General features: G+C 64.5%; 1 protein-coding gene across 4 annotated transcripts in view; it reads left to right on the top strand.

The window, feature by feature from the left end:
• The first annotated feature begins 3,304 nt into the window (after positions 1-3,304).
• The window catches only part of NFIC (nuclear factor I C), a 38,244-nt gene continuing 13,877 nt past the window's right edge, over positions 3,305-27,671 (top strand). For 3 of the 4 annotated variants that reach the window (XM_058821221.1, XM_058821220.1, XM_058821218.1), the window contains exons 1-2: positions 5,650-5,847; positions 21,638-22,169. In XM_058821221.1, coding sequence (XP_058677204.1) covers positions 5,818-5,847; positions 21,638-22,169 — 562 coding nt within the window. In that variant the 5' untranslated portion in view covers positions 5,650-5,817. Of the gene's footprint in view, positions 3,620-5,649; positions 5,848-21,637; positions 22,170-27,671 lie in introns of those variants that run through there. The other variant, XM_058821219.1, reaches the window with a different exon arrangement.

Raw genomic sequence — 27,671 nt, 5'->3', positions numbered from 1 at the left:
TCGTGAGCTCACAAACAGGCTGGGATAAAAACCCATGGCATGAACAAAGGGCCTGATCCAGCCACTCCCTGGAATCAGGGTAACTCAGCTTCCACCTCCAGGCTTTAATCCTTGCGAAAAACCACTTGGAGGAGCAGAACTGCACCCCAAATCCACCCCACTCTTTTTGTTTTATTAGAGGCAGCAGGGATGGCCTGCACAGGAAAATTAAATTGGGTTTGGATTCCACCCCCATCCTCAAAACACTGTTTGCAGGCAGCTTGGAAACACACAAAAAATTAGGATTTTTGTATTTTTAGCGTTTGTCTGCCTGGGGGTTACACCAGGAATTGGGGTTCAGGCTGAGGGGCTGCAGGGAGCAGGGGGAGTGGGGATGGTTTGTGCAGGGTCTGGTGGCAGCTCCTGAGCCCCATGGGCAGCACAGCCCACGGCACCCCAAATCCTGCAGCACCCCAAATCCTGCAGCACCCCCGGGTCAGGGGTCAGCGTTTGGGGTGCCCTTTGCTCTGCCTCAGGCCCTGCCCGTGCCAGGGACAGGTGCCACTCACTGCACTAAAATTATTTCCACCCTCGCCTCCTGCAGGATGAGTCCCCACTGCCAGAGGAGAAATGGGATCATTGTGGGGGGACAGACTGCAGGATGAATTTGGGGTGACACAAGGTGTGCCTTGGGCCACTGGAAGCCCACGGGGATATCTCAAAACCAAGGCCAGCAGCTCTTCAGCCCCAGCTTTGAATCACCCAGGAAATACTTTTAACAGCACTACAAAAATAAATAACCACGGCAGTTGTTTATTTATAATAAATAAATACAAAAAATTACTTATTATAAATAATAACTTCTTTATCACCAAGAAATAAATAACCCCTTCCCCATTACCCTGCACCCCAGGGCCTCGCAGAAGGGAAAAGAAAATCCCAGCCCTGTCTTTCTGTCCCTCCTCGCCCACCCTGGCAGTGCCAGCCTGGCACGGCCCGAGCCCGAATATCCCCAAATGTCCCCCCAAACCCGCTGGGCTGGGGGAGATGAGGAATCACTGGAGAAAAATAAAACCCTGGCAGGGAGAGGGAGCTGCCAGCGGGCACCACGGCGGCCTTGGAAGCGGTTAAAAATTGGCAAATTCTTCCCAGGGTTTATTTTTGCGCCATATCGCGCTCAGAGCCGGGCAGAAAATGCAAACTGTGCTCGGCGAGCGGAGTTACCGCCGAGTTTACATTCCTCGAGGCTGCTGGAGCTGGGATGAGGCGAGGGAACTGCTCATTTCAGCCTTTTTTTTTTTTTTTTTTTTTTAAAGCTTTAAAACGGGGAAGTGGCTTTTTTGGGGGGGAGCAGATGGTGATTTAAAAAAACCCAAAAAACAACGTGAAAAAAGTTCGAGAGGTTTTAAATTTAAAGATTTTTTTTTTTTTTATAGACAGCTGGAATAAAATTAGACCTCATTTCCATAAGGCCGATGGCCGTACTTGTGTTTGACAAATAACTCAGTAAATATATGCATATATATTATATATATTTATATAATATAATACCCTGTGAATGTACAAATTAATGTCCAGTATCTTGGTATGCATGTGGTGGGTTTAGCAGGCAAAGGGGATATGGGGATGGATAAAATAAACCTCCCGTGTATCCAAAATCCCTGCTAAATTTGAGCTGAGATTGTAAAAATGAACAGGCTCAGAGTACCCCCCTAAAAAAAAAAAAAAAAAAAAAAAAAAAAAAATATATATATATATATATATATATATATATATATATATATATATATATAAAAGAGGGAAAAAATTATGGAACAAAAACTAGTGAAATGACTGAGTAGTTTGCTTTAATTTTATTTTTAAAATATACAATAAATTATTTAGCATATTATTTATCACACTGAAACCATTTGAGCTCAAGGCAGATGGAGATTATGTTCCTGTTTGTTCAGGACTACGGAGCGTGCCGAAAAATCCAGGCACACGATGCACGCTTCGGCCCTCAGCAAACTGAAAAAATATCTAATTTTTGTTGCCTTCCTATAGAAAAATATGGTTATTTGAAAGGATTAAGAGATTAAAGGATTACTCGATAACAAGGGTTAAAAATCCAGGTCCAGACACAAAAGGGGTCGATAGAAATGAGGGAATCGCTCTCCCCCCCCCACAGCCGCACCAAGCCCGGTGCCCGGGTCGCTGCCAACTTTGGAGTGGCATGGGGAGGGGGCACAGCCCCGGTGCAAAGCAGCCTCGGGAGACGGGGGGGACCCGGGGGTGTTCCCGGGTGAAGGGAACAGAACGCGGGAGCGTGGGGGACAGCCCTGGAGGGGATGGAGGGCGCTCCAGAGGGCTGCAGGGGACACAGCCGGGGGTGGCTGCCCCCAGGGTGACAGGGGGTGGCAGGGAGGGCGAGCAGGGCAGTGCGCGCACCCGGGGGTGGCGGGGGGGACACACGGGGTGTGGAGCGCCCGGGGTGACCGCACCGGGGTGCAGAGCTGCGTCCGTGGGACGGGGGTGTCCGTGTGCCGGGCTGAGGGTGAGGGCCGGGCCGAGTGTCCGCGGCGCGGGGCCGGGCCGTGCCCGGGGAATGCCCGCGTCGGGGGCAGAGCGGGCCGGGGGTGCCCGGGGGATGCCCGGGGCGGGGGCGGGCGGTGGGCCCAGCGCTGCCCGCGGCTCCTCCCCGCGCTGCGGTAGCTCCGCACCGGGGCCGCGCCCCCCCCGCCTCCCCCGCGCCGGGCAGGGCCGGAGGGGCGGCCCCGCAGCCAGCCGGGCCCGGGGGGGCCGCGCCGCAGCCCCCGCCACCTACCCGCACCATCCGGGGGCCGCCGTCGCGCTGCCGGGCGAGCGGGGCCGGAGCCTTCCTCCTCCTCCTCCGCCTCCTTCTCTCCCTCCTCCTCCTCCTCCCTCCCCGCCCCCGCACCGGGAGCGTCCCCGCCGCAACGCCGCCGGTGCCCCGGGCGAGGGGAGGAGGCAGAGGAGGAGGAGGAGGCGGGGGCGGCGGCGATGGGGCCGGGGCGCTGCGGGCTGCGAGGAGGAGCCGTGCCCGGCCGGAGTGGGGCTGCGCCGGGGGGGCGCGGGGGGGATGCCCGCGCTGCTCAGCCGTAGGCGCCGCCCGCCCGCCCGCCCCGCTCCCGGGCTTTATTTTTAATTTTTTTTAATTTTTTTTTTTTTTAATTTTTAGAAAAAAATTTTTTTTTTTTTTTTTTTGCTTGCCTTCCAAAAATACCCATCGCACCCCCCTCGCCATCCCCCAGCCCCGCCACCCCCGCAGCGCACAAGGCCGGGCCGGGCGCGGGCTCCGCGCTCCCGTCACCGCCGCCCCGCGCCCCCCGCCCGCAGCCCGGCCCCCGCCCGGGCATGGCCCCCGGCAGCGCCGCGGAGCCGGAGCGAGGGTGACCGCCCGCGGGGGACACCGCGCCGCTGGCCTCGGAGGACTTTTACTATAATTGCCATCATTGTTGTTATTATTATTATTGGGGTTTTAATTTTTTAATTCTTTCGCGGGGCAGCGGGTTTTTTTCCTCCTCCTTCGGCGCGGTGGAAAACACACGTTTTAGACCAAAATCCCAAACCAGCCCATCCATCCTCTTTGCTTTGCGCTTCGCAGCAACTTGGAGCCCGTTAATTGCACTTGGCGATGGTAGGTCCCATGACACTTTCGTTTTCTCTTCTACTTCCCCCCTCTCCCTTCACCCCCCCGCGTGCGTGTGTTTGCGGGTGCCCCCACGAGCAAAAGTTGCAGCCGGGGAGGGGGCGGCGGGGCGAGTTTAATACGGTGTGGGGCGGGGGGAGCGGGGCGGCGGGGGCGGGCGGGGGGAGCCGCCGCCGTCTCTCCTCCCCCTGCCCACCCGCCCGCGGTACCGGGGGGCGGAGGCGGCGGCGGGAGCCGCCCGGCGGGGAGGTCGCGGCGCGGCGCGGGGGGAGCTCCGCAGCCAGCGGAGGACTGGATGGAGCTGAAAATGGCCGCTAAAAAAGGGGCGGAGAGGCCGCCAGCCGCACCGACTTGAACTTGGAAGTGACGCCCGGGAGGGTCGCGCTCAAGTCCGTGCTGCGCGGGGTCGCGCTGCCCGTGCTGGGGTGGGAGAAGGGAATCACCGTGCTCGGTGTGAGAATAAAAACATTGCCCCCGGCCCCGCTGTGCGGGGCTTCGCCCGCTTCTCCTCCTGCCAGGCCACGGGAGGATGCGGGGACCGGGCCCGCCCGGCCAAGTTTGCGCGGAGCCGCCGCATCCCGGGGGACCGGGATGTCCCTGCGGGGGGAGGGCGCTGGGTGACCCCAACCCGGGCGGGGTTGGGCCGCGGGGGTCGGCAGAAGTTGAGAGAGGAAATGAGTTGTGCGGGAAGAGGCGCTGCGGGGGCTCGTCCCTTCAGAGGGAAAAAAAAAAAAAAAAAAAAAAAAAAAAAAGCGGTTTTCTTATTTTTGGGGGCAAAGCAGCAGCGCGGGAGCCGCGGCCCCGCGCCGGGAGCGGCCGCGCTGCGGGTCAGGGTCCCTGCGGGGACGGGCGACCCCCGGTGCGGGAGGGGAGCGGGGCGCGGCCCCTCCGGGCCGGGAGGTGCCCGGGGATCCCCTTTGTGTTCCGCCCGTGGCGCTCCCCGCGCGCTCTCTAATTAGCGTCATTAGCGCCCGGCTCGGCCGCGGCCGGGGGGGTGCGGAGCCGCAACTCGCGCTGTGGAGTTTGCCGGGCTCGGGCTCCGCTGCTTCCCCCTCCCGCTCCCTTTGTGCGGGGGGGTTGCGGGGCTCCCCGGGACGCGGGGGGTGTCGCGGGGCTGCCCGTGGCGCTCTCTCCCCCCGTGGCTCCGCGATGCTGCCGGTGGTTGGGTAACGCGGCCGGGGGGGATCAGCGTGTCCGCGGGATGAGCGGGATGCGGCGGGGCCCCCCCGCACCGGGGCTGGGTGCGGGCAGTAACACCAACACGCCCCCCCCGCGCCGGGGCCGCTGCTCAGAAGTTGCACATGAATCTGCAGGGTTTTTTCTCTCTCCCATCGCCGGATTGGCTCCGTTTAGTTAAAAAAAAAAAATTAAAAAATTAAAAAATCAAACCCCCAAAAGAAGCAAAGGCGGGCGCGCTCCGCGCCGGGCCGAGGGGGATTCGCCGTCCGCGGGGGCCCCGTCCCTCCCCCGCCCCCCCTGCCCCGCAGCGCCTCGGCCCTGCGAGCCAAAGGGGGTTCCTACATCTTTAAATGGGATGTAATATTTTGGGATGGGCTTTTTTCATAACGTCACTTCATTCCTCGCTCTTTTTTTTTTTTTTTTTTTTTTTTTTGTCTTTTTTTTTTTTTTTCATTTTCTCATTCTTTCTTTCCTCTCTCTCTCCGCTGCCTGGGTCTCGGATGGAGCCGCTTCCCTTCTAACTTCCCCGCCGCCCGTGCCTGCAGGCTGGGTGCGGACCCCCGACCCCCCCCCGGGGCGAGGATGACCCTCCTGCCTCTTTAAACCGCCCCCCCAAAACCCCAAACAAACAACAACAACAAAAAAGCGCTTTATTTTCCAAGTGGGGGGGGGGGAGATTTTTGCTTTTTATTTTTAATTTTTTTTTAGAGGTTGGTTTGTTTGGGTTTGGTTTCGTTTTTTTTTTTTTTTTTTTTTTTTTTTTTTTTTTTTTTTAGTTTTTTTGGCGGGGGGGTGGAAGTTGGAATCTTTTTATTTCCTCCTCGGCCCCCCCTCCCGCGGGGCCGCCCCCCCGTGCCCGGCTGCCCCCCCCCCGGGCCCCGCAGAGCCGCTCCGGAGGAGAGAGAGAGAAAAAACGCCCGGACTGCTCCAGCCTCCGAAATGACTCAGTAACTTTTACGCCTCGAGTCTCAGCCCTGCAATTAGGCACTTTCCCAGCACGGCTCGGGATGTATTCGTCTCCTCTCTGCCTGACCCAGGTAACCGGGACCCCCCCCCCGCGTCCCCCTCCCCCCAATTTGCTCCTTTCGCCGCAACAGACTTTAGCAGTTGCAATACAAAAAAGAAAAAAAAAAAAAAAAAAAAAAAAGAGAAAACCCAAGAAAATGCAACACCTCCCTCCCTAAAAATAATCATAACAGAGAAAGGCGGGTTGGGGCCGTGCAGAGCTGCTCAGAGGAGCCGCGTTCCCCTCCTGTCCCCCTCCCTCGCCTTTTGCAGGGTTTTTTTTTATGGTGTTTCTGGTGCTTTTTGGGTTTTTTCAGCCTTCACTTTCACTTGGGGCGTGGGGGGGTTGGAAGATTGCGTTGTGGTTTGGGTTTTATTTTTTGGTGGCTGCGCCCAGAGGTGGGTGGTGCGGGGAAGCCGCGGGTTCTGGGGGGCTCCGTGGGGCGCGGGGGGTCCCCGGTGGGCTCGGGGAGCCCGGGGGGGGTCGGGGCTGCAGCCTCGGGCTCGGCCGTGCCGCCTCTTGCGTAGCGCGAAACTTTTTCCTTCCCTGCCCCAGCCTGGCCGCACATGGTGGGGTGCAGGGGCTGGGGGGGCACGGGCGTTTCGTGCAGAACCCCCCGAGTTTGGGCCAGCGCGCCCGGCCGTGCCACGCTGCGCCGAGGGCAGGGGGCCGGGCACGGCAGGATGTGGGGGCACCCGCGCTGTGCCAGGCAGGGGCGATGCCAGCCCCCGCCGGGGTGTCGCGGTGCCGAGGGGCAGCCCCGGCCGGGCTTGGGGACACCGATGTCACCGCAGGCCGCGGCGGGGTCCGGTGCACGCGGTGCCGCCGAGCGGGGCGTCCCTGCAGCCCCCAGGAGCGGGGGGGACACCCAGGAACCCCCCCTGGCCTGCCCTGCCCTGCCCACAGCGCGACCACTGCGGCTCTGCCTTTGCATCGCGCTTATTGATCGCCGATATTTATTTAATTATTGAGCAGGCAGCTCTCCCTGCCTCGTAACGTGTTCCCTGCTGGCAGCGCTGCCCGCTCGGGGCCCGGCCTCGTGTGCGCCCCCGGCTGTGCTCTGGGGGGGCAGGGAGGGGATGGGGGGGCTGCTGCAGGACCCCCGCCCTGCCCTGCCCTGCCCTGCCCTGCCAGGCCCCCTCCCTCGGCACGGGCTGGGGCTGCCTCGGGGCTGGGGCTGCGCTGCCCTCGGGGGTTCGTGCGGGTCCCTGGGGGTCCCTGGGGGTCCGGGGGTCCCCTCGTGGCCCGCTGGGCTGCGGGGACAGCGCGGGGTCCGGCCCCGGCCCCCCCCCCGGCCGCAGCGTGAGGACACGGCCGGGGTGGGCAGTGCCAGGGCTGCTCAGATGACCCTGAGGTGGTGCTCCCTGTTGTGTGGTTGACTTGGCAAGGGTCACACCTCAATCTGGCTTATTTACTTCTCTTTCTTCCTTTCTCTTTTCTTCTTTTCTTTTTTTAACTCTTTTTCTTTCTTTTTCTCTTTCTATTTTTATTTGTACTTTTTCTTTTTTCTTTCTTGCTTGCTTTCTTGCTTGCTGTTTCTCTTCTTTTTTTTTTTTTTCCCATTTTTTTCTTTCTTTTTTTTTTTTTTTTTTCCTTTTCCTTACCAACCCGCCTTTCCCACCCTGACTCCATCCCTCTCAGGGGTCCCAGCCCCCCGAGTGTCCGGCTGGTGCTGGGTTGGCAGCGCGGTTGTTGCCAGCTCTCGGTGCTGGTGTGCTGTGGAAGCCGTGCGGCCGCTGCCCGGGCCGGGCTGGCCGGAGCCTCTCTCCTCACAAACCCGCGCTGTTCCCAGCTCTGCTCCCGGCTTTTCTCTCTGCCCGGGCACGGGGCAGGCTCTGGTGTCTCCCCCTCGAGCCCGGCTCGGCTGGGACCAGCCCTGGTCCGCAGCTCCAGCCCAGCCGTTCCCGATCCCGATCCCGATCCCGTTCCCGTTCCCGTTCCCATCCCACCCGGGCTGGCTCGCCCGGGCTCGGGAGCTGCGGATGGTGATGTGGATACATTGGAACGTGCGCGGGAGCCGCCCTGCCTTGGCCTTTGCGCATCTCCCCGCCAGCAGCACCGCCAGCCCCGGAGCCCGGCACGGCCCTGGCACCGCGGGACCCCGCAGGCGACATTCCCGGCCGGAGCGGGCCCGAGCTGGGCAGCCCGGCGGCACAAAAACAGCCCTGGCAAAGGGCTGAGAGCCCGGGACACGCTGCTGGCCACGGCCCCGGCCGCAGCTCCCGCCAGGCTGGGGGTGGCTCTGTGCCCTCCCCGCTCTGTGTCCCTGCTTGGGGACTTCCTCCCGCTTCCGCAGCTCACCTCTGTCCCCCTCGGGGCCGGGCCGGGCAGCCAGGAGGGAGCTGCCGAGATTAGCAGGGAAGCAGCGCCGGAACCGCCGCCACGCCGAGGCCTCTCCCTGCCCACGGGCAGCGGGGCGGGGGCCGGGGGGGTCCGGCTGCCCGGGCTCCGAAATAACCCTGGAGCTGAGCCCCTGCCAGGGCCTGCACGTGTGTCCCCCGGGAGCTGCTCCCGAGAAGCCGAAGGGATTTCCAAAGCGGTAACAGTTATCCTTGGCTCCGCGCTGGGGGACATTTGGGATACTTCTTGGGGGGGAATATTGCACATTTTCTGACTGGCGATGCTCCTACACCTCTGGCTCGTGCCTGGTACCTGGCAGTGCCCCCAGCACACCCGCAGCTCCCCACCCTGGTCCCCGCAGGATGGGAATGAAGTGAGATGGGCGCCGTCCTCCAAGGCCGCCGCAATGTTGGAAGCCGGGCATCCCAGCAGGGTCTGGTCAGAGACCCTCCTCCCTCTGCCAGGCTCCATGCCAGGGTGCAGAGGTGATTCTGGGATGGCGATGCACCCGCGCTGCCTGACCGAGAGCCAGTGCCCAGGCACAGCCCCCCGTGTGTGCCCAGTTAGTGCCTCGGGATCCGAGGGGCATCGGGGAGGGCCTGGCTAAGCTGGCCTGGCACAACCCTTGGTACCAGCAAACGGGCACAGCTCCGGGCCTGGGGGGTGGAGCTGGGCTGCCAGAAGCATTGCAGCCACGTGGCACGGTCACAGCCACATCTCCAGACATCCGAGGGGATCCCACCTCTCCCCGGCCACGGCCCGCTCCACACCCCCCTGGGCTGCTGCAGGCCTGTGGCCGGGGCTGGGAGCTGCCCGCTGGGCACATCTCGTGGGGCATCCTTTGGCAAACCCCCTTCCCAAAAGCGCCGAGGCTTTTCAGCCCCTGTGCTCACCCCCTCCACCAGTAGCTCCGGAGAACTGGTTTCCAGCCGGGAGCTCAGATCGGCTGCCAAAGGATGGGAGCAGCAAGCCGGGCATGGCGGGGGAAGAGAGGGAAGGTTGCAACACACTTTCAATTCTCCCATCTGCTGAGTATTGTTTGGGAAAAACAATGAGGCTGTTCTTTAAATGCAACCTTCGGGAGATCCTCGCTTTCCCCGCGGCGCCCGCCGTGCCCGCCTGCCCTGGCGAGCCCTGCCCGCTGCTCCTGCCCGGTCCCAGCTTAAATCCTCACCCGGGAGAAGCAGATCCTGTGTTCAGGGGGCTTCTGATGCTGGGCTGGAGGGCCAGAACGGGGAGGGAGGGGATGAAGGCAGCTGTGTGAGGGGCTGCTGGCCGGCGCTCACGCTGTGCCGCTCTCCCCCTCATCACCTTGAACTTGTCTGGGGCCTCGTGCAGTAAATCTGCCGCCCTTTCTCCAGGTACCTGCCGATTTCTCCCTTCCCTGGGCAGCTTCGCCCTGCCCGCGGTTCCCTCCCTGACCGTGGTTCAGGCCCCTCATGCCCACGGTTCCCTGTGTGCCAGGGCAGGGAGCGATCCCAGCGCTGCGGGTGTGCGCACGCCTTTGCAGACTGCCGAACAAAGCCCAGCTGCCAGAGCCCGGAGCCCTGCCCGGAGCTCTTGGAGCAGTTGGGAATAGCTCCCTTTTCTATTCCCCTGAGCCTGGCAGGGCTGGGCATGGATGCCAGGAGCCTGATCCTGTTTGGACCCGGCGGTTTCTCCCCTTGCAGGGGTGGCTGTGGCGGGGACGGTGTGGCCAAGGCGGTGCTGGCGTGGCAAGGCTCGCTGGGCAGAGGAACCAGGCAAGGGCTGGCCCAGCTGGCCCTTATCAGGGCACAGCAAAGAGAGAGAAAGGCGGCTCCCCGAGGAGCCCTGGGCAGCCCTGCAGTGGGGAGCTCAAGGGCCCGGGGCAGAGCTGCCACGGTGGCACCGAGGGACCCGTCCCGACCCCGGACTGTGCATGGCAAGGAGGGCCTGAGTGGGGATTTGGTACTGCCAGGGAAAGGGAGGGTCAGTGTGTCCTGTCTTTGGAGGTGGAGGCAGGTCTCTGCCAGGCAGGGCTCTCTGGGAATGGCCCCAGGGACAGGGACAGCTTGCCCTGTCTGCTCACCCACCCTCCTTGCCCGATGGTGCCTGTGCCAGCCATCCCCGTGCCTGGCTCCTGGACACGTCCCTGCAGCCCAAGGGGTGCCCGCTTTCCCCCCATCACTGCCATTGTGCCTGCACCTGTTGTAGCCACAAGCCAAGCCCTTGGTGGCAGGATGGGGATGATGGTGGGGAGCATCCCCACAGTCCCTCACTGAAGGGAAGAAGGAGAGTTGTTGGGGAGGTAAAATCCCTCCCTGTGAAGCTGGCACGCTGCCTGCCACCCCCGGCCGTGCTGTGGCTCCTCAGTGCAGGGATGGCAGTGCCAGCACAGAGCATCTCCGAGGGGGCTGGCAGCCCGTGGGAGGGGGCTGGGGGGGCTGCTGTCCCCAGCAGTCCTTGCACCCAAGCTGGGAAGTGCAGGCAGGGCCCTGGGGTGGCGGGGATGTGCTCCTTAGGGACCCATGAGGAGAGGATTTCTCCCACAGCACCTTGGGGTGTGCCGGGCAGGTCGAGGCAGGGTGGCGAGGGCGATGGGAGCAGCCAGGGCATCAGTGGGTGCCGAGCCCTGCCAGGATCATGTGGCATCACTGGTGACGTCCACACGGCATGGCTGAGGACTGCTGCTGGGGCTGAGTCTGAGTGGGGCAAAGCTTCACCCATGGATTTTCGGTACCAAGATGCTTTTGAATGCAACAAATCGGTGCAGGCAAAAGCCTGGCTCAGCCTCCCTCCCTGCCCTGGCAGCCAGGCACTCTGAGATCTCACCCTCCAGGGGGGGTGTGCAGACCCCTGGGACGTGCCAGCTGCAGGGAGGGGATGCTCAGGGTACCCCCGGGCATGCCGGGCCTGGCTGGCACCCGCGCCCGCCGTCCGTCACGTCGGCCCTGGGCGGGCATCCCCCGCGGCCGGGCGCTCTGTGCCAGCTTGGCCGGGACCCAGCGCCCTGCGCCGCCCGCCAAGACCCGGAGCTTCCCAAGTCCTGGAGAGGAGCTGGGAAAGGATCCCGTGGCTCAGGTGCGGCAGCGCTCACGCGCTGGGGGACCTGGGGCCAGCCACTGCCAAGGATTGATTTCTCGGTTAACTCACCACTGCTCTAAAAGCGCATTAATCCTCCTTCCCCGGCCGGCAGCCAGCGCTGGGCAGCGTTTTGGGCGAAATCCCCAGGTCTGGGCTTTGGGCTGCCTGCCGTGGACGTTGCCCTCCCCACCAGCACCAGCAGCACTCCAGCAGCACTGCCTGGCACAGGAACGCTGGGATCCGGCCCTCCTGCTGACCCCTCTTCCCTGGGAGCTCATTCAAGTCCAGAGCCGGGTGGATTTTTTTTTTCAAACTGTGGGTTTTACTTTGTTTTTTAAGAAGGTTTTCGCTCTCCTTGCAAAGGGCCCCTGCATTCCCTTCACGGGGAAATGGTATTTGACCGGCTGTTGTCCAAAAAAACCCCCAACATGTTTCTGATCACGAAAAACCAAGAAATATTTTTGCTTTCAAAGGAAAAAAAAAAAAAAAAAAAGCCCATACGGGAGAAATGTTGATTTTCCACCCAGACATTTCCCCTTTCTCCAAACCAGACCTGAAAAAGAGAGGCACCACTGCTCCCCCCACACTCAGGATGTCATTCTGGGGGTACAGTCTCACGGTGGATGTCACCCGGGGCTCATCTGGGTGCTGACGAGTGGTGGCAACGCTAAGTTGCCTCTGCTCAGACCCCCTTTCTGAGGTGCTCGCACACCGCACAGGCCCGCGGGGCTGCCGGGAGGACGGCGAGCGCCGGTGACCTGCTGGCTGTCCCCAGGGAGCCGCCCATCACTGTGTGCCGCAGAGCCGCCAGCCCGCCTCGCCCCGCTGCCACGGGCGACGGGGCCGCTCGGTGCCACGGCTGCCGGGCGGGAGCTGCGATGTGCCGGATCCTGCACCCCCTCCCGCCGTCCCTGGCTGCTGCCCAGCGATTTGGGAAAGCGAGACGGCGCAGGCTGAAATGTGACCCCCGCCACGCTGCGCCGCAAAATCTCCTTTAGTAACCTGTGCGCCAGGACAGCGAGAGCGCGGCGTGAATACCAATGAGGGGAAAAGTGCCGAGTAAAGAGTTTTTGATGGAAATGGCATCGCATGAGAAAGAGAGCGGGAGCGAGCGGGGGGTGCGCGCCCGGAGCCTGCGCTGGGCGCGGGCACGGCGGGCACACACGTGTGCGCACCTGCGGCCGCGGGCTCGGAGGCTGAGCGTGGCACGGTGCCAGGGTCGTGCCACCCCGGCGAGCCCCGGGGAGGTGGCAATGGGGGTGACGAGCGGAGGGGGCCGCGAAGCAGCGGCTGAGGGGACACGTGGCAGAGGGTGCCGCGGGCAGCGTGTCCGCAGGGTGCGGGGCATTTCCGTGGCATTTCCGTGGCACATCGGGGAAGGGCTCCCGTCCCCCTGCGCCGTGCGCCGCTGATCAAAGGCGCAGGCGGGGAGGGCGCGGGCCTGTGTGAGCAGCGCCCTGGCCCCGCGCCACCCCACCTTCCCGCTCCGCTCCCCCGGGAGTTTGTTAAACAAATTTCTCTAATTGCACAAGCCAAGGAGTTTGTTGGAGAAAAAAGCTGGGGAATTTCCCCTCCTCTGGGCCACCCCTTTCCCGCTTCCCCCGGGGCACAGCGAGCAGGTCCTCCCCACGACCCCCGGCTCTGCGGGAGGCTGTGACCCCGACGCCTGCGGGGCGCAGCTGCGGGGTGTCCTCATGTCACCCCTGCCTACGCAAGGACGTCCCCTGCTCGACCTCTTCGCGGCCGGGTCACACGCATTCCCTGCCGTCCAGCCCCGGGGTCAGAGCCCGTCACCCAGCGCGGTGACAGCCGGCACCGCTGCCTGCCCTGCCCTGCCCGCTGGCGTTCTCCATGGCTTGGCTGGGCACCCCTGGAAACGGCCTTTGTGAGCCTCCCGTGGGCAGCCCCTGACATCGAATCCCGCCGGATTAGCGAACGTACGGGATAAAAGGCTCGGCTTGGCGGCGGTTCTGTGCCGGGCGGGGGCTGAGGCGGTGGCCCTGCCAAGAAGGGACGATGCGCGGCCGGGTCCTGCCCCGGTTCCCGCTGAGGTCATGGCTATAGATAGCCCGGGAGGGCGCAGCGCCGAGGGCAGGATCCAGGCGCCCTTGCCAGCTGCACCGAGAGCCCTGTGGGCACCCGCGGCCTGCGAGGAGACGCTGCCAGGGCGCCGGGGGTTGCTGAGGGACGGGTTGGCTGCGACAGCCACTGGCCATGGCCAGGTGACAATCTGGTGCTGCAGGGCCTGACCCCACACCTGCAGCGATGCTCAGACCCAGCTGCTCTCCATCCTCCGTGGGGTCCTGCAGCCTCCACTGATGCTGTGACCTGGGGTGGCTTTTTCTGTTGCTTCTCACCACGTTTCTTTCTTTCTGTGCTCCCAGGCAAATGCCAGGCTGGGGCACCCCCAGGGCACACCCATGGGTGCAAAGCTGCTGGGTCAGGAGTGCAGGGCGAGGGTTTGCCCCTCCAGCTGCCCGGTCTGGGTGCAGTTCATCTCCCCTCAGAGCCAGGCAAGTGTGTGCCCAGGGTGTGTGCCCAGGGTGCCCCTGCCGGCCCCATGGGGCTCCAGAGCGCCGGGGTGGCTGGGAAAGGCGTTGTTGATGAGGGCACTAAAAATAGAGAGGGACTGGGATCTTAATGGGACTTTGTGGGAAACCTGGAAACATTTTCTCATCCCCATAAATGAGTCCAGATGCATTAACGATGACTGCATCGCATCCTGAGGTACCGCCGGAGGGAACCGGGACGCGCTCAGCAGCTTCCTCGCCTTGCGGTGGGGAATTGGTTGGAGAGAGGAGTCACTAGCGGCAGCCGGGGCCGAGCCGCAGCTGCTGCGTCCCATGTGGGGACAGGGACGGGAGCTTGCCCAGCATGACCTTGGTGAGGACTCAGCCCCATCCCGGCTCTGTGCTGCCGGTGCCCGTGGGCGCTCCCAGCCCTGCTGGCAGGCACAGTGACAATGTGCTCGGCTCGGTGGTGGCACGGCGGCCCCGGAGCTCTCTGGAGCCCCCCTGAGCGGGGTCAGGGTGAGGTGATGCAGGAGGGCTCCCAGTCCCAGGGCCAGCGGTGCTGGTGCCCCGGTGTGCGCTGTGGTGGCGCGGAGCCGCTGGGATCCGGCCTGTCCGGGGGTTTTTCCTGTTCCCTCGTGGAGCTGTGACAGGGGGATTGGCTCCCAGAGCGCCGACCCCACGGCAGGACCTTGGACTCCCCTAGGGGATGGCTGGGGGCCAGCCTGGGCAGGTAGCCCAGGGCGGGTGGCTGTTGAGCCCACGTCACGAGGCAGGTTGGCACGGCCGTCCCCGCGGTATGGCAGTGTCACTTAGCGGTTACAGCAGCACCCGGAGGCAAGGGCAGTCCCGCCCCGCGCCTCAGTTTACAGCCAGGTGGGCACCGGCACCGGCACCGGCACGGGAGGAGGGCGCTCGGCCCGGCCCGGCCCAGCCCGGGCTGCGGACCCGGCCCGGGGGCAGCCAAGGGACCGGCACAGCCCCGGCCCCGCGCCGGGCACCGCCGAGCCCAGGCCCGAACAGAGTCCCTTTGTGCAGGTCAGCCCCCACCCACTTCTGTCACTTGGGAGGCGTCCAAAACCCTCCCGAAATAGGACCCGGCCGGGCTCAGCCTTTGAATCTGCCCAGGAAGGCTGTGCTGAGCTGCCGAAAGCGGATGAACATTCCCCTTCCACCCCGCTGAACCAGTCCCGTCCTTCAGCGCAGGCTGTGGCCAGGCTCGGAGCTGACCCTCTCCGGCCCCTTTGATCTCCAGGCCCCACCCGTGCCTCAGTTTCTCCTCTCTCTGTGGAGGGTCCTGGCAGGTTGTCCCGATGAGATGCTGCAGGAGGGGCTGAGCCTTTGGCACATCCGTGGCACAGCAAAGGCACAGCTGGGCCGGGGGGGCCGTGAACTCCTCACCTCCAGGGCGCCGGGGTGGCCGATCCTCCTGCGAGGTCGCCGAAAAGGCCGGGGCTATTTTTAACCACGGACTTGCTCCCGGGATTGGATTTGCAGCAGTGAGCCCCATAAACCCATCACAGCACTGTCCATCATGGGGTGCAGAGACACCCCCAGCACCAACACCCCCCCAGGAGGGAGCTGGGGACACCTCTCTGCACCCCCACACTTAATGGTGCACCATTAATCCCCCTCGGAAAGGCCAGGACAAAGCAGGCAGGGCTAAAAATATGTTGGGAGGGAAATAAAACCTCCTGCGTCAGGGGCTAAAGCCGGGCTCAGAGCCCTGGGCTTGCATGGGGGGGCTGGGGGCACCGTTTGTGGTGGTGCCCCCTCCCCAGAGCGAACAGAGTGCTGCCAGCACATCTCCTGCCTCAGTTTCCCTCTGTGCTGCTGGGAACAAATTCCGTCCCCAGGTCACATCCTGGCAGCTCCCAGGCTGACCCTGGGCTCTGGGATGGGCAAAGCTCTGGGTCTGGGACACTGCAGCCCCTCGTGTGCCAGGAGCGGGGATGGGGGACAGGCCACCCCCAGGGCCCCGCGCTGGCACAGGGCAGGGCGGAGGAGCAGCAGCGCCAGGACCCGTTGGCAAAGCGCTTTTTTTTTTTTTTTTTTTTTTTTTTTTTTTTTTTTTTTTTTTTTTTTTCCCAGTTCCATAAAACATTTCCCTTTCTTGGAGCCCCGGGGGGGTTTCGGCTGGGAAGCCACGTGGCTCTGGTGCTGCTGGCCACGGGATGCTTCCCAGGACGAGGGGACATCTCCGTGGCCACGGGCTGGGGCCCCCAGTGCCGCTTCCAGGCCTCTCCAGAGCTCAGCAGTCACCGTCGCATCCCGCCTCTTCTGTGGACTGGCCTGGCAGGTGACGTGCCTCAGTTTCCTTATTTTTGGAAAGGCAGCGCCTCACCCTGGGGGCAGGTGGGGTCACCCTGGGAAAGTGGCTGAGCCGTCGGCTCCCAAACCCCAAAGGGGACGCGCAGAGACGGCACCTGGGGAAACCGAGGCACGTGGGAAGTGATTCTCCAGGAAGGCAGCGAGTGGCTTTGGGCTCTCACACTGTCGAGTCTCCCTCAGCAGAACCCTCCTGGCCCCTCCACCACCCAGCGCTAGCCCGGGTGCATCCCTGGGGCATCCGTGCCCCTCCCTGCACGCTGGGCACGCTGCTCCCCACTTTGGGGCGCATTCAGGAAAGCGGGGACCGGCAGTGCCAGTTGTTGCTGGGGCGGGGGTGCACGCGGGCAGACCAGAGGCGGTGCTGGGCACGGTGTCGGGGCACGTACCGCGAGCCCCCCGCGGCTCCATCCCACCTGGGCCACCCCCGGCTGCCGGCTGCGGGGCGGGCTGCGCAGGCTGGCGGGGGCCCAGGCAGCGCTGGCACCGGAGCCCGGGGCTGCCAAGAGAGCTGCTTTTCTTCCTGCTGTTTTCCAAAGCAACTGGCGGGTTCTGTGCCGCCGCGGCCTCCCGTGACCCGCGGCCTCGGCGCGCTCCCCGCGCCCCCGCTCGCAGCCGCAGCACCTGCGAGGGCGAGCGCCGGCTCCGCTCCCGCCCCGGCACGTCGGCGCGGGCAGGTGGGCACCGGCCCGGCCCGGGGGCGGCGGGACCTGCCCGCTCCGGGGGGCTCACGGCACCGGCTGGGGGTTTGGGCAGCGCCAGGTGTGGGGACCCCAGGGCGGCTCAGTGAGGGGTGCGTGGTGAGCACCAGGGGCTGAGCCTCTCTCTCTGCGCCATTTGTGCTCACCCTTCCGCCAGAACCCGCAGTGGGAACGGTCCAGCCCACCCACAGCCCCCAGCCGTGTGTGGGTGTTGGCTGGGGGATGCTCTTGGCTCCGGGGGGAAATGAACCGCAGGATCTGGAGAGAGAAACTGCGAGGAGGCTGCACAGTGTCCTGCCTTCACCTCCACCTGTGCCGGGGGTGCCAGCCAGGTGCCCTGGGCGCCGGCTCTGTGCCCCGGCGTGGGCCGAGGAGGGGTTTTGCAAGCGAGGGGCTGGGTCAGCCAGGAGCTGGGGGAGAACGCGGCTGTAACAGAGTGTTCTGCCCCACGGCAGATGTATCGTGGGGCCGGGTGAGCGCAGCAAGGCCCGCACAGCCCGTACCTGCCCCGGGAGCCTCGGTGCCCCCGTGCCCCTCCTGCCCCGCCCCAGCCCTGCCGCTCTCTCTCTGTCCCGGGCCGGGACACGCGTTCCGATGCAGAGCAGGCCGGGACGCCCGGCCGCGCCACACCGGCGAGCAGCAAAAATTATGAATAAGCTCTTGTTAATAAATACTTTATGATGAATCCAAATAGATTTCCTCTTCTGGAGCAATTATTGCAAAATGGGCTCTAATAGGGTGCAGGGCGGCCCCGGGAAGGGCTGGGTGCCTTTCAGGGCCTAAGTGCCTCCTTCCATCCCCTCTAATGAGCACTTCCCAATCATTTGCATCTGTCTCGGCAACAGGTCTCATTACCAGGTTAACTCATTACCCAGAGCCGCTTCGGCGAACAGTTATAAGCGGCTACCGGAGGCTCCGGTCCGTGCTGAGGGTATCTGTGGGCTCTGGTGAGGAGAAAGCAAGTCCCCGCCGTGCCCTTTAAAGGTACCGGGATTTTCAGGGTTACCGGAACCTCTGTAGCCGCATCCCCCCCTCCGCTGCCACCACGCCAAGGCTTCCCAAGGGGGCCCGACTTGCCAGCCCCTGCCCGGGCTCGCAGGGCCGCGGGGACCTGGCAGGAGCCGGCAGCGCTTCGGAGGCGTGCGGCTGAGCATCCTTGCATGGAGCGAGCCCTGTGTGGTCCCTGCAGGGCTGTCCCGCATCCCAGGCCGGGCTGGTGGGAGAGCAAAACCAACTGCCGAGGTGTCTGACCCCTCCCGTCCCGCTCCTCCTCCTCCGCCCCTCACCCCAGCGCCTCCCCCGTGAAAACTGCTCGGGAATTTCCTGAGGAAACGTGGGTTTTTTTGGTTGGTTTTTTTTTTTTTTTTTTTTTTTTCATTGGAAAATTCAGGCTGTTTCACTGAGCCCGACCTGTTTGGACAAGGCGCTGGAGCAGAGGATGCTCGGAGGGTGGCCAGCCCATGCCGCGGTGCCCGTGCCAGCTGCCGTGTCCCTGCGTGGCACGGAGCATCCCCCTGTCCCCAGAGCGTCCCCAGTGCTGCCGAGCCGGTGGCAGGAGCACGGGGAGAGGCAGCGCCTCAGCTGTGCCCCTTCCCAAACCCTGGGCTGCGGAGGAGTTAATCCTCCATGGCATGCCCAGCTCCACACAGAGTATCCCTCCTTCCTCTCCCCGCTCCACCGCAGGACAGAGCCCGATTGACCCGTGCCTCAGTTTCCCCTGACAGCAGCTGGCATGGGAAGCCAGCGCTCCGCAGCCCCTCCAAGGGGGTGCAGGGGGGCCCGGAGCGGGGCCGGCAGCGCCCGGCGCAGGCGTGCTCCTGCCTGGGTTGCAGGGCTTTACAAGCCTGGCTTGGATGAGGCCCAAGCGCAGGCTCTGCTGCCAGATTCCCATCCGGAAATGCCCCGGGAGCAGCCTCGTCTGGGGTATTGCAGCACGTCTCTGCTTCCCAGCCCCGCAAAGGAAAAACAGCAGGAGAAACACTTAACCAGTCTTTTGCCGGCGCTCGGGCTGCTGGGCTGGGGGACACCTGTGGGGCCACAGCTCTGGGTCCAGAGAGGGGCAGGCCCAGAGTGGCAGGGTCTGTCCCATGAGGGAGGATCTGTGCGTGCAGGGACTTTTGGGGCGTTAGTGGGGCCGTGCTGGGGGTTGGGGCTGGCAGTTACCGGTGTCGGTGCTGGGTTCAGGGACAGCGGGGTCTGCACTGGGATGTCTGTGCCAGCTCACAGCAGGGTCTGGGAAACTGGGACTGGGACGGACAGGCAGACAGCGCATCCCTGCCTCTGCCTTCCCGAGTGTGAAGCCGGCCGGTGCCAGCGGGGATGGTGTGCCCGGCTGCGGGGCTCGCTGCTGCACGGTCCCCCCGTCCCTCAGCGCGTCCCCTCGGCCCCGCAGCCGCCGCCGTTCCCCTGTGCTTGTCCCGATGCCCCCCAGCCGCCCTCGCCTGCCCTGCTAAAGCCGCTTAGCGGCGGCATCGCGGCGCGGGTTAAGCCGGGCGGGAGGGAAAGTTGGCGAGGGGCTGATTGGCTTTGGGTGCAGCTCCCGGCCTGCCCTAATCCCGGCCAGGGCGGGGGGGCTGCCACGGCCTCGGGGGCACCGAGGGCTGCGGGGGTTTCTGCACGCAGAGGGGTTTTTGGAGGGTCTCAGTTGTGGCTCCAAGTGGGAGCTGTGAATTCTTGGCACGGTGGCGGGGGAGGGCACAGAACCTGGGCAGAGCAGCCCCCGGCCCCCACGGCACCCTCGGGTGCTGCCTCGCCCAGCCCAGCCCGGATAACCTGGTTCCTGCCCCGCTTCCCTGCAGGGGTGGCAGTCCCCGAGCGGGACAGCAGCGATGGGGACAATGGCGCGGTGTCCCTGGGCCAGCCCCGCCGCCGGCTGCCTGGGGAGGGTGGCGGGGCCAGGGGATGGCAGCAATTTGTCGGGCTCGTCTGAATAACCGGCCACCAAGGAAGATCAGCCGCCCACCGCCCCGGCCAAGTATTGTTTTTGGAACTCACTGCTGCTTTTTTCGGCTCCTGTCTTACTTTTCTTTGACCTTCTTCCCTGATTTAAGACACATGCCCAGCCCTTGCCCAGCTGCACTGAATTAGCGGCTGCTGCTGGGGAGGGAAGAGGGAACCAGACCCTGTGGTGGCCCCGGGAGCAGCCGGTGGGGACAGGTTCCCCAGGCAAGGAGGGGTTCCTCGGGCAGGATGAGTCCCCTGGGCAGGGTCCCCAGGGTTACGGTGGGTTTGCCTGCAGATTTGGGTCTCTGTGGAGCTCCCAGTGAGGGGACAGTCCCCTGTCCCTTGTTGGGCATGGCAGGGACACCTGTGGGGCCACAGCTCTGGGTCCAGAGAGGGGCAGGCCCAGAGGTGGCAGGGTCTGTCCCATGAGGGAGGATCTGTGCGTGCAGGGACTTTTTGGGGGTTAGTGGGGCTGTGCTGAGGGTTGGGGGGGCAGTTACCGGTGTCTGTGCTGGGTTCAGGGACAGTGGGGTCTGCACTGGGATGTCCGTGCCAGCTCACAGCAGGGTCTGTGCAGGGGTCACTGGTTCAGGGGACACCCAGGGAGCCACGCTTGCTGTTGTCAGGGTTTGTGCTGGGGGAGCACATTTAGGGTTAATGGGATCTGTGCTGGACTTGGGAACAAGTGGGAGTAGCAGGGTCTGCATGGGGCCAATCCTTGCCGGGAGCTGTTTCAGGGGACATTGTTCCCTCCAGGCAGGGTCACTCTGGGACACTGCTGCTTCAGCCAGGGAATGGCATCGCTGCTCTACGATGAGTGGGGCTGGATCTGGAGTGCTCACCCCATCCCACAGCCACAGCTCTGTCCTTTCCTGTGGCCACCTCCTCACCTCAGAGCAGCACTTGCCCTTGGCACCCTCGCCAGGCATGACCCTGTGGAACGGCAGTGGCAGTTGTCACCAGCCACCCCCCTTTCAGCAGGAATCCAGCTGAGCTCCTTCCTACTCCTCCTCCTCCCCACAGTCATGAGGGACCCCAAGGGCCAAATCCTGCCCTTGGGGACCAGCTTGGTGCTGCCCTGGCTCCACACAGCGATGTCCAACCCTCTGCCTGCTGCTTTCCAAGCTGTGCTGCTCCTCACCAGGAAGGCTCCCAACACCTTTCCATCCCATGGTGGGGTTGTGGGCCCCCAGCCAGGAAGCACTGATTTTCCAAATTGGAAAAAAAAAAATGGGATGCGAGAAGGAGGGGCCCGGGATGGGGATGCATTTTCCTTGTTTTCTTTTTGGGGCTGGACTCATCCAGCAGCGCTCACCAAATGGAAAAAGGCAGTCAGAGCACGTCTTGTGTGCCGGGCCAGGCGCCAGCCGCCGGGCTGGCTGCAACTGGGGCAAACTGGGGGAGTTTCTCACTGGTCCAGAGGGAGTGGAGAGGTCCAAGGCACCCAGAGCTCGGGTGGGAGCACCCGGAATGCTGCAGGCGTGGGGGAGCCGGCCCTGGGGTGTTGTGCTGTGGCAGCACCTGACGCCCGCACAGCGGCTCCGGTGGGCACAGTGTCAGCTGGGATTCCAGGTGGGATTTCTGCACCTGGTGGGAGCAGATCCTGCAATGGGGAGAGGGTCTGGGAGCTGCTGAGGTGGCCAACCTTGTGCAGGAGCCCGTCTCTGTGGCACTGGCTGCTGTACTGCCCAGCCACTCCCTGCAGGTTGTTGGCTCGGGAAAATTGCAGGTGGGATTTATGGAGGTCTGCTGAAATGGGGATAACCTCGCTGGGCGGTGAGAGGATCCCTGACCCTGGTGGGCATGTGCCTCTGCCACAGCTTTTCCTTCTGGTTGCACTGGAATGCAGCGCAGTGGGAATGAGCCTGGCAGGTCCCCAGGGCTCCACAGCCACCTCGGGAGGGAGCTTGGAGGGACTCGGCCAGGAGTGACCCCTGTCCCTCTGCTCCCACAGGATGAGTTCCACCCCTTCATCGAGGCGCTGCTCCCCCACGTCAGGGCCTTTGCCTACACCTGGTTCAACCTGCAGGCCCGCAAGCGCAAGTACTTCAAGAAGCACGAGAAGAGGATGACGAAGGATGAGGAGAGGGCGGTGAAGGACGAGCTGCTGAGCGAGAAGCCGGAGGTGAAGCAGAAATGGGCCTCGCGCCTCCTGGCCAAGCTGCGCAAGGACATCCGGCCCGAGTGCCGCGAGGACTTCGTGCTCTCCATCACGGGCAAGAAGCCCTCGTGCTGCGTCCTCTCCAACCCCGACCAGAAGGGCAAGATGCGCCGCATCGACTGCCTGCGGCAGGCGGACAAGGTGTGGCGGCTGGACCTGGTCATGGTCATCCTCTTCAAAGGGATCCCGCTGGAGAGCACCGACGGCGAGCGCCTGGTCAAGTCGGGCCAGTGCACCAACCCCATCCTCTGCGTCCAGCCCCACCACATCAGCGTCTCCGTCAAGGAGCTCGACCTCTACCTGGCCTACTTCGTCCGTGAGAGAGGTGGGTGCTGTGTGCCTGCAGGGCAGGGCCTGGCTGTGCTTTAGCTGTCCCTCCCCACCTGTCCCATCCCCGTCTCCAGCTGGGGACACCGCTCCCAAACACCTTTCCCATTGCAGACCTCGCAGTGCTTCCCTCTCAAACTGCCCCACACCCTGGCCCCTCTCCCCGAGCCAGGGCTGATCCCAGCTGCCCAGGAGCAGCACACAAAGGTGCCTGAGGATGCTGCTGCCTCTGGGCATTCCCAGCATGGAGTTTTGGGGGTTAAACCCAGAGCTAACCCCACATCCTGTGCCTAGCTGAGCGGAGTGGGTGGGCAGCGTGGGCAGGGAAGGGGCAGTCTGTTCCTGGTGCATCCCCAAGGGCTGGAGCTGGAGGAGGTCCAGCAGTGCCCATTTGCCATGGACTACGGTGCCAACCCCTCGATGCCAGAGCAGGGACTGGGCAGCGAGGCTGGCTGGGGAGGGCACAGCAATAATGGTGGGGGCAGCTCCTGCTGTGGATAGTGGTACCAGCCTGGGGGTGCCATGGACTTGCTGGGAGAACTGGCTGCTTTCATTGCAGCAAGGAGGGTCAAACCTGCTCTCAAAGGGGGAAATTGAGTCATGGAGTGCAGCGCAGGCAGCAGCTCTGTCTCTCAGTTCAGATCCCTGAGCCATTGTTCTCTCCACCAGCTCACATCACCTCCCCACATGCTGGGAAGGGGAGGCTCAGATGTGGGGATTTTACCTGGGCAGGTTTGTTGTCCCTGGCTGGTGACATGCTGGCACAGACACCCTGCCAGCAGCTGCCCCACTCACCCTGCCATCCTCCAGCACCCCCAGGTGTGTGAGGGGCCAGGGGAGCTGCTGTGTGATCCCAGCTGAGGGCTGGGCTGTGGCACGGGGCTGGCTCACAGACAGGAGGGTCTGGGACTTGCAGCCCTAGGGGTGATCAAGGGTCTCGTGGCCACCTCTGGCCAGGCCAAGCTACCCAGGGGTGTGGGGGTGGCAGGATATTGGTCCCCTCCTGGCAGCACCTCCTGCCCATGCCCACAGCACCAGGTGATGTCCCCCAGCTCTGTGAGCTCACCCTCATCAGCACCATGGCAGGGGGAATGTGGGGCTGTGGCTCTTTGCCTGGTACTGGCCAGAGCCCAGGGACAGACAGTGACACCACAGAGGCCACTGTGGTGCCAGCAGTGCCAGCAAATCAGGTGCCAGTGTTGTGAATCACGGTGGGCACACTCTCTGCCCAGCTATCCATGGGATATGCTGGGTGTCACTGGGGAAACTGAGGCAGGGCAGGCAAGTGACCTCCCCCACCACCCAGGGAAGGGGTTTGGCAGGACTGCCAGGCCCTCATGGCTTTGGGGAAAGGTGGGGCACAGCCTCCAGCGGGGAATAGCCAGGGCCAGACCCTGCCCCAGGGCCCAGCTGGGACCCTGGGCTGGCGTGGGGCACATCCGTGGTTGCGGCAGGACCTGCTTGCCCACGTGCGCTGCCAGGACCTGTGCCCACACACGTGACTCGCCCACACCGTGGCACCAAGGGACCCAGCAGGGCACTGGGAAAGGTGGGTGCCCTGCTGGGAAGGGGGTCCCAGGGTGCAGGCTGGGACTGGGGGTGCCCTGTGCACCCAGACAGGAGTGGGGTGTGTGTGCTGGGCTGGGCTGCTGCATGCTGTAATTGGGGGCACCCTGTACTCACTGGGATGGGGCTGCTGCACACTGGGCTGGACTGGGGACACGCTGTGCTGGCTCAGCTGGAGGTGCAGCGTCACACTGGGCTGGAGCACCCTGAACTGGGCTGAACTGGGGGCACCCTGATGCTGGACTGGGAGCCCTACAGTGGCCAAGCTGAAGGCAGGGAGCAGAACCCCCACAGCCTCTGCAGCGGGGTCCCCATTGCCACCTGGTGTGCCTCGCTGGCCGTGCCATGTCCAGCTGCTGTCCCCGGGAGGTGGCTGCCCCTCTCCCACCCCCGCCCCTCCAGCGGCGACCTTGACCCCGGTGTCTGGGTCCCCAGCAGCCGCAGTCACCTGACTGTCTAATTGGGAACACAGCGGCTGTAAATACTCCCTGATAAGGCCTGGCAGCCTCTCACTTTCACTGTTAAGGTCGCTCTGGCCCTGGTTAAGGGGGACCAGCGTGGGCCAGGAGCAATAGCGTGGGACCCCTGGGGTGCTGCAGGGTGCTGGGTGCTCGGCGTGGCCTGGTCCCAGCCCACAGTGGGCATGTTCTGTCAGGCTGTGGCCGATGGGAGGGGTTTCCGCCTCCCACCTTGGTGGGGAAACTGAGGCAGAACAGAAGCCACCACATCGATGGGACCGTGCATGGCATGGCCAGGCTGCCGACAGCACTCGAGGGGTGCTGGGGATCTCTGTACCACAGCCTGGTGGGCTCAGGGAGCTTCTCCCTGCCTGACATGCTGTCCTCCTGCTCCCTCCTACCTGCTCCTGCCCGGCACACTGCCCGTTCCTACCTGCCCCCTCCTGCCTGGTTCTGCCTCCTCCCTCCTTCCTGCCCCCTCCTGCCCGATTCTGCATCTTCCCTCCTTCCTGCCCCCTCCTGCCCGATTCTGCATCTTCCCTCCTTCCTGCCCCCTCCTGCCCGATTCTGCATCTTCCCTCCTTCCTGCCCCCTCCTGCCTGCTCCTGCCTCCTCCCCGCTCCCTGTGCCTGCCCGCTCCCCCGCAGCATCCGCAGCCCCCCAGGCGGGGCTGGGAGGCTCCGTCCCGCTCAGAGCCCCCCCGGCCGGGCGCTCCGGGCTCCCCGCAGCCCCCGCAGCGCCGTTATCAGCCCGAGCACGTGCGCCCGCGCTCCCCCGCCCCCGCCGCCCGGTTTTGCCGGTGTCAGCACAATTTCCCAGCCGCTGCTCTGGCAACGCCGGGGAGGGGGGGATGGAGGAGCCCCCGGCCCTGCGCTCCCCACCCGCGGGCTGGGGCAGCCTCGGCAGGGGCTGAGCGCCCGGACGGCCCCCCCGGGCCCGTGGCAAAGGCGAGCTCTGCCCCTCGGCTCTTCCCCCTGTCCTCGGCTTTCCGTGCCCCCGGGTGGGCAAACTGAGGCAGGAGCTGTGCCAGGCCGCGGGGAGGTTCCGTCCCAGCCCTGCTGGCCCCGGAGGTGGCCGTGGGGTGCAGGGAGTGCCGGGCGCTTGGGTCCTCCCAGAGCAGCACCGGCCCTGCTCCCATCCTGCACCCAGCCCTGCGACAGCACCCCCGGCACCTTTGGGGCAGGATGGGATCAGGATGGGTGCAGGACGGGAGCAGGGCTGGGTGCAGGATGAGTGCAGGACGGGAGCAGGGCTGGGTGCAGGACGGGAGCAGGGCTGGGTGCAGGACGGGAGCAGGGCTGGGTGCAGGACGGGAGCAGGGCTGGGTGCAGGACGGGAGCAGGGCTGGGTGCAGGACGGGAGCAGGGCTGGGTGCAGGACGGGAGCAGGGCTGGGTGCAGGACGGGAGCAGGGCTGGATGCAGGACGGGAGCAGGGCTGGATGCAGGACGGGAGCAGGGCTGGATGCAGGACGGGAGCAGGATGGGAGCAGGGCTGGGTGCAGGACGGGAGCAGGGCTGGATGCAGGACGGGAGCAGGGCTGGAGGCAGGACGGGAGCAGGGCTGGAGGCAGGACGGGAGCAGGGCTGGAGGCAGGATGGGAGCAGGGCTGGAGGCAGGATGGGAGCAGGGCTGGATGCAGGATGGGAGCAGGGCTGGATGCAGGATGGGTGCAGGATGGGAGCAGGGCTGGATGCAGGATGCAGGATGGATGCGGGATGAGTGCGGGGCTGGGTGAGGGCTGGGCTGTGCACACCGCAGTGGGGGAGGGGACGGCGCTGCAGCCCAGAGCTGGGTGTGCGGCGGGGGGGGGCGGGGGGGCTGGGGGAGCTCGGAGGTCGCCGGTGAAAGTCAAAAGCATTGCAGTAAAATGGTAATCAATCTCCCTAGCCGATGGTGCCAGGACCTTCGGAGCATTACGGAGAGATTCCTCCGAGCAGCTCCTGACGGCAGCAGCCAGTCTGGGGGGTGGGGGGGACAGTGCCCCCCTCCCTGTACCTCCCACCAGTGCCCCCCACCTCCATGGGCTCCCCTGCTGCGCCCTCACCATGCTGCCTCCATCCCTGCAGCCCCATCTATGCATCCTTGTATCCCCGTGCTGGAAGCCCCCATCCTTGGACCCCACTCCCTCCCACCCAGGCTCCCAGAGCCGGCGAGAGGCAGAGCAGGGGCGGTGCTGGCCCCTCACACCCTCTGAGGCTCTCTGCACCCCCATGCTCAGGGGGCTCTGTCCTGCAGTGAGCTTTTCCCGGCAGTGCCCCCAGGCCGAGCGGGGTGGGAGCAGATGGGTGCCCAGGGCAAGCAGGCCGTGGGCCCCAGGGTGGCATCGAGCTCCTGGCAGCCCCGGCCGTGCCGCCGCCAGAGGACAGCACCTGGGGGGAGGCAGGGACCCCCGCGCTGTGCCAGCATCTGCGTCTCCCACCGCCTGGCAGCCCCTTATCTCCCCCCACCAGCCTCACCGCTGGGTGCGGCGCGAGGCAGATGGCACCAATCTGCCGGGGAGCCCGTGCCAGGGCTCTCGTCCCAGGCGCGCTGCGGCCGTGCCAGGCCGGCCGTGCCAAGCGTCTGCTCAGCCCCTCCAGATGGAGGGGGCAGGCGTTTCCCCGGGCACCGCCGCTCCGCCAGCCCCCGCGCAAATATTTATCGCCAGGGTCACGAGAAGATTGATGGGGTTCACAATATTTGGGATCTGTCATTCGCAGAGCTGGGCACCGGTGGGCAGGCAGGCTGGAGAACCCCCCAGCACACAGATGAACACGAGCAAAGCCTTCCCCTGTTCCCGGTATCCCTACTCCCAGCCAAACAGCCAGGGAGGCCGGGGTTGAGGGGAACGGGGTAGGCGAGTCCAGGAGGAGAACCCCGAGAAAGGGCAGGAGGGTTTGAGACACCAGAGAACCCGCAGGGGCTGCGTTCCTGCCCCGCGGCTGTGTGCTGCAGCAGCGGGATGGGAGGGGGCTCCCCAGGTGCCACCCCCGTCTTGTGCAGCGTCACTGCCCGAGGTGCCGCTGCTGCCGAGCGCGGCCCCGCTGCGAGCCCGGCGCTGGCACGGCCGGGCCGGTTTCCATGTGCTCGAGCTCTCAGGATCGATGTGCCGGCGACCTTGGGGAGGTCAGGGCTTCCCCGGCTCTCCCGCAGTGCGCCGAGCCGGCGGCGTGCCGGAGCCGGACGGCTTCCCCGCAGTGCGCGCTGCCAGCCCCGGCCTCGCGTCACCGCCGAAGCGAGCGGGGCCGTGCTCGGCCCGGCAGCGTGAGCGGTGCCTGCCCGGGCCCTGGCACGGGGTGCCACGTCCTGTGCCGCCCGAGGGGACAAGGGGCCAGAGCGGTTCCGCGCACCGTTAGGCACCCGATGAATAAAAGATGAGCGAGCTCCTCTCACGAGCACCTGCCGTCCCCCGCCCTCGCCACCCGCCGTCCCCCCGCGCTGGCAAGCGCCGTGCCCTCCCCGGGGCCGCAGTTGCCATCCTGGCCGGGTGCCCGG

Source organism: Ammospiza caudacuta, chromosome 28 (genome assembly GCF_027887145.1).
Source record: "Ammospiza caudacuta isolate bAmmCau1 chromosome 28, bAmmCau1.pri, whole genome shotgun sequence".
Lineage (NCBI taxonomy): Eukaryota > Metazoa > Chordata > Aves > Passeriformes > Passerellidae > Ammospiza > Ammospiza caudacuta.
The sequence above is the reverse complement of the archived record's forward strand: the minus strand, read 5'-3'. Positions and strand labels throughout refer to the sequence as shown.